The sequence below is a fragment of the Notamacropus eugenii genome, chromosome 2, assembly GCF_028372415.1.
Source record: "Notamacropus eugenii isolate mMacEug1 chromosome 2, mMacEug1.pri_v2, whole genome shotgun sequence".
In the NCBI taxonomy this organism is placed as follows: domain Eukaryota; kingdom Metazoa; phylum Chordata; class Mammalia; order Diprotodontia; family Macropodidae; genus Notamacropus; species Notamacropus eugenii.
Window position 1 is genome coordinate 302,006,759 of NC_092873.1, and position 6,000 is coordinate 302,012,758.

The 6,000-nt window shown below is 41.9% G+C and overlaps 1 protein-coding gene across 3 annotated transcripts in view; it reads left to right on the forward strand.

The window, feature by feature from the left end:
- The window catches only part of CHD1L (chromodomain helicase DNA binding protein 1 like), a 58,402-nt gene extending 55,945 nt beyond the window's left edge, over window positions 1–2,457 (forward strand). For all 3 annotated transcript variants that reach the window (XM_072644591.1, XM_072644592.1, XM_072644593.1), the window contains 2 exons: window positions 515–623; window positions 2,108–2,457. In XM_072644591.1, the coding sequence (XP_072500692.1) occupies window positions 515–623; window positions 2,108–2,186 (188 nt within the window). In that variant the 3' untranslated portion in view covers window positions 2,187–2,457. The remainder of the gene's footprint in view (window positions 1–514; window positions 624–2,107) is intronic.
- Window positions 2,458–6,000: the final 3,543 nt, after the last annotated feature.

Genomic DNA, 6,000 nt, shown 5'->3' on the forward strand with positions numbered 1-6,000 from the left:
TATTAGGTTCATCTTAGTATTGTTTTGACTACCAAAAAAGTGTATGATAGAATGACGGTAATGCAGATATTAAGCCTGATGGCAAATCTTTGAAGCAAACTCTTGAACTAATTAAATCTGGCTTCTGTGGATGCATCTCTCACAGTTGGTTGAGTTGATTGACTCATAAGGAAATCACTGTGTATCTTAGTTAACATCTCTAACTTTATTTCCGGTAGCACTTTGGGTTTTCAGTGCATGTAGACCTATTTCAGTCTTTCTTGGGTTCAGTAAAACATCACAATTTCCCCCATTAAAGTGCCTTCCAGAATGTTAGGGGAGTTACCTGTATGAGCAGGGTCTGTTCCTCAGAGGCATGAATGAAGCACATCGTGATCATATAAATGTCTGTCCATAGGAAGTCAGAAAATGACTCTTCCAGTGCAGTTTTTGTATCACCTCTTGCCTAGACTGCACGTCCATTAGTCAACTTCAGATGAATTGGTTTATTCAAATTTGTTTTTTTCTTTTATAGCAAGCGTCCATCTTCCACGCATCGGACATGCTACCAAAGGGTTTAACTGGTATGGTACAGAGCGCCTTATACGGAAACATTTAGCGGCAAAAGGTGTCTCAACTTATGTGTATCCTTTCAGTTGGTCATTATGAATACTTGTTCTCCAGGGATGAAAACAGTGTCATCTGATTGGCAAACATAATGCAAATTATTTCTATTGAGACAGATGATATAGTATATGCATATTTGCTAAAAAGTCAGTTAATGAAAATTATATATTGTGTCAGTATCTAAACAATGCCCTACAAATTAAAATGGAATTTTCAGTGCTCTACAGAATGAGCCATTTGTGGTCCATCTGTAGCCCTCATTCCTGCTGAGTGTTTCACTGATTTCCAGCAGCTGAGCTGGTCACTCAGAAATTGCAGTAGTCAGGGTAGAAAATTCTGCATTTGAAGGTGGTGTGGTTATACCAGAATTATCTCCTCCTCATTCTTCAGAGAGGGAAACCAAAAAGCATCTTCTGACCTGGAAATATGTAGGTGGTGTCAGTCCACTCAGGCGCCCCTTGGGCAATGGTGGGGTGGGAGACATGAGGTTCAGTGGATGGGGTCTTAAACCAGCCTTCGTGATCTAGGACTTCAGTGCTTTGGACAAACGTTACGTTTACATAACGTAAAGATGGCAGGGCGAGTTTTATATTTGGGGAAAAAATCTGACTTATCTGGCTATGTTTAAAAGTGAAAGGATTAAGACAGCTGATGTTCATGTCTCCTGAACTGTTGTTCATTCATTCGTGTCCAACTCTGTGTGATCCCATTTGGGGTTTTCTTGGCAAGGATACTTCAAGTGGTTTGCCATTTTTCTATTCCAGTTCATTTTACAGATGAGAAAGATGAGGCAAGCAGGGTTAAGTGATTTACCCAGGGCCATACACTTTGGTTGGTGGGCCATATTCACTTTCCTCAGTCCAGTGTTAAGAAGGAGCAGAGAGTTCTCTCCAACTACCATTGTATAGGTAGAAGTGAGATTTGATCCAATTATTACATAGATTCAGTGTACACATCCTTTTACTCAGTATAGTTAAACCACTAGAGTACTTAGCAAAGAGATTCATGTACCTTTCAGCTCATTATGCAAAATTATTTCAGTGCACAAGATGTACTTCAGAGCCCTGAGTACTTTCTTCACAAGAGATCACAACTTCTCCATAACTTGGGAAATAGATTTTAGAAGTTGCCACTGCCAAAAACTTAGTCCCCTTTCAGCCAGTCTTCTGATGAGCTTTTCTGAGCTTGGGTTTGTCCTCAGGTAGCAGACATACAGTCTGTCATTGGACACTTGCTAGAACTTGTAGTATTTTTGCAAATGGTAGAAGAACCCATGGTTACCAGCATGCCACAATGAGGCATCAGAATGCAATTTAATACATAATAGTAATAATAAGTACTGATAGTAGATGCCAACAATAATCCTAAATTAAATTAAAAAGAGACTTAAAAAGGAGTCAACATTTTGGAGAAGGTTCCAGAATTTCATACCTAAAACACTGGTTTTATTATATTCTTATGTTACATTCTGTAGCATTTCTTCCTTAATTACCCTTATCAGATATTACTTTCCTAGGAATAAACCCCTTTCTACTTATTCACAACCATCAGCATCGTCCACAAAGCCTATAGTGCCGTGACACTTGCCTGGGCCCCCAGATCTCTTTCTGAAAACAACAGTAAGACAAGCCATGACCTGTCTGGAGCTGCTGAAGAAATATTTCCAGAAGAAAAGCAAAATTATGAAATGTTTTATTTTCTGAATTCTAAATTGTTTCCATTCTGGCTTGGTTTTTGTAACATAGTTCACAACCTGTTAGGGGTAACCATGTTGGCAATTTCCTAGGGGTCCATATTCAACACTTCATTTCCATAAGTATTTGCATACAGTAATAATTTTGCTAATTTAAAGTTGCCCTTGTTTTTTTCCAATCCTTTCAGGCTATTTTCCCATCAATGGCTGTAATTTCCTCAAAAAGACAAAAAGAGAGAAAGAAGTTGTAGGAGAGGGGAGAGACATTTAGAGTGCCATTTTCATGGCTTCCTCTGCTTCTGTCTAGAGCATTGTGCTTAGGTGATGCTGGCACAGTTCTCTTCTTGATCACCTTTACTTTTGCAGTTATTTCTGCCTATGCAACAATCACCAGACATCCCCTGAGTGATCGGGTATGTGTTGATATGATCCACATTCACTGTATGATTTTGTAAACAATGAGATAGCCACAACAGCTAATGTGAATCAGAGTTCCCCTAAAAGAAGCAGACAGACCAAGGAATGTGATGTTCCTGCATTGTTCTGTCCTGGTCAGGCCACATCTGGAGTCTCATATTCTGTTCTGGGCCCTGCACTTTAGGAGAGACCTTAATGAACTAGAAGAAGAGTGAGACCAGGATGATGAAATCACTGGAGACCATCTCAGAAGTGGGTCATTTGGAGGAGGGGGGGATGTCTGCTCTAGAGAAGAGGCTTCCAACTTGATTGACCTGACCCTAGAGGATAGAACTAGGGGCAGTAGTTGGAAGTCACAGAAAAACAGATGAGACTTGATGTAAAACAAACCCTCCCAGAATGAATGGGCTGCCTCAGTAAGTCATGAAATTCCCTGTCATCGGACATCTTTAAGCAGAAGCTCCTTGACTACTTCCAAAGGATGTTGTAGTAGAGACATTCCTGTTTAGGTAGGAGTTGGACTAAATGGTCTCTGGGGGCTCTTCAAAATATGAGATTCTGTGAAAAACTGCGAAATCTGAGAAAAGAGATTTTGCCAGAGGTACAGCAACATAAGTAAAGAAGCAAGAATATGAGATGAGGTTGGCCTCTTTGAGGTTTGCCAAGGGTCCAGAGAATTTTGCATGGCCTTAGTAGCCAGAGGGATGATAGCAGTAGAGTGGAATATATGTATTCCAACCTAAATATTGAAGGATTTCCCAGGAGAATTTCAATAGCAGAGATGGTGGTGCTGGTGGAGTGAAATAAAGGTATAGTAGTGAGTGCTGATGAATAAAATGTCTGGCCTAAGGGATCTTTTTTCTGTGCTGGCCTGGCACAGTTGTGGGCCTGGTCAAAGGAACTGGAAATATATTGATTAGCCCTAGGCATGTTAGTAAGTCTCATAAAAGAACAGTGAAATGAACTTTAAGGAAGAAATCAGCAACCAAAGATGAGTCCAGGAGATAGTAGCAACTTATCCAAGAAGAAGCAGCTTGCCAACAGCTCTGAGGAGAAACAGGAGGTAGAGAGGGATGACTGAGGGAAGAAGATGGAGCCAGGAATAGGGATCCCGACAGGATGCAGCCTTGGTAGTGAGAGGGGGTTAGTATCTCTGTGTATGGAGAGGAGGATGGCATTTTTCCTCTATCTCAAATGAGATAATATTTGTAAAGGGCTTAGCACGGTGCCTGGAACACAATAAATTTATTCCCATCCCTCCTGGTCTGTTGGTAGGGAATATGCTAGATGAGGAGCTTAAGTCCCATTTGCATAACTCATATAACACCTCCCATCGAACCTGCGATAGGTTTGTTAGAGCCTGAGTCACATGATAGGCTAAAGCCTTTGTCACTTACCTGAAAGTAGATGCCTTCCCCTCAACCCATCTCAGGACTGGGATTTCAGGGTTCCTTTCCCTCTCTCCATTCCTCCACTTCCCTGGAAGCTACTGCAATTCTGTCCTGAGTGACTGCCCTCCATTATCACTGAACCAGGACCAGAGGCGGAGTCGTAGCTAGTGAGAATGGCCTCTAAGGGATTGAGTTTGAATATGTCCTCCCTATCTGCCCCCATTTCCACCAACCTTCTGCCCTGAAGTCCACTACTACTATACTTTGAGTCATGGCAGCAGTTCTCCTGTTATGACTGAGCCTGAACTTGAAGCTCTCTCATACTTCACCAAGCCATGTAGGATGTACAACAATGACTTGGTCTTCCATAACCATGGAGCACCCAAGCCACCCAGGGGTGGGGAACCTGCAACCTTCAGGCCAAATGTGGCCCTCTGAGTCCTCAAGTGCAGACCTTTGAATCCAAACTGCACAGAACAAATCCTTTTATTAAGGATTATTATATTATATTTATAGATTTATATAAGGATTATTATATTATTATATAACCCCTTAATAAAAGGATTTGTTCTGACATTTGGATTCAATCAAAGGTGCACACTTGAGGATCTAACAGGCCACATGTGGCCTCGAGGCCACAGGTTCCCCACCCCTGCCCCAGAACTTCCACCATCAGGACCAGAGTCTCAGACACCAGGTCTTCCCTTTTTTTTGGAACCTGTCCTGAATGCCGGGCCTCCAACACCCGACTTCCTGTCATTAGGACTTCATTTGGCCGTTGGGCCTCAGACATGTGGCCCCACAAGGAACAAAGCGCATGATCTGTATCCAGGTGTATATTCTATATAATCTTATATGGTGTGATCTCTCACTATCTTGAGATGAGTTCTGTTGAGAGGATAGGGAGAACTGTATGATCACATCCTTAGGAACTGATGAAAATGGGAGCTAATGATAGCAGTCAAAAGGGTCCTGGAGAGAGAAGAATTTAGAGGAGACCTAGGTCATGTGAGGATTATTCATTTCATTCACCTCACTCCTAACTCATAGTCAGGAGGAGGGATGAGCCTTGTCCTTGCCCCCCACTGATGCTTGTGAACTATTCACTTTTGAAGTCTATCATCCTCTCCCCATCCTTGCTTCTATGACTAACAGACCTTCAGTCTATTTTTCAGTCATGTCCTTCCTTTGTGCCACATCCCCTAATGTCAGCCTTGGGGTCTTCAATTTCATGTAGATTATCTCTAATAGTTTAAGCATGCAGTGTCTCAAAGCCAATGCCCTTTTCTATCCCTTTGTAGATGTACATCTCTATGGTCATAAAATGGACCAACACTGTCTCATAAAACTGCCTGAGCTTCAGGGTCCTTTGAAATTCCATAATGGTCACCAGCTCTGATCCTTCTGTCTCTCTTTTCTTTCACTCAAAAAAATCTGCTTTTTGCTCTCATCACTTCTGGGACCTTTTCTTCCAGTGCATCTGTCCTGTTCTAGCTTCATTTGCTTCCATTGTCTGCCACTTAAAGGATTCATTAGCCGCTCTCTAAGAATCCCTCATTATCAGGAGACTGTTGGCTGTTCCTGAGCTGATCATCCTTAACCCAAGATAACCCCCACCACCGGATTCTTCTGAAAAATCACAAAGTCCTGCTGATTTCACCTAATTAGGAATTTTTGCGGTGTCCCCTCAGCTGTGGCCTCTATGCTGCTTGGTAGTCCTTTGTTCTTCCTGACACCCCTAGCTGGTTTTCCATGATGCCTGTCCCAAACTTTTTCCTCTCTTCTTGAGCTTACTTCTGGTATAATACATTCTTTTTCTTTCTCAAGGAAGTCAAATCACTTCACATTCATTTAACCATCCTTGTGAGGCTGGAATTCTTAATCTGTTTTACA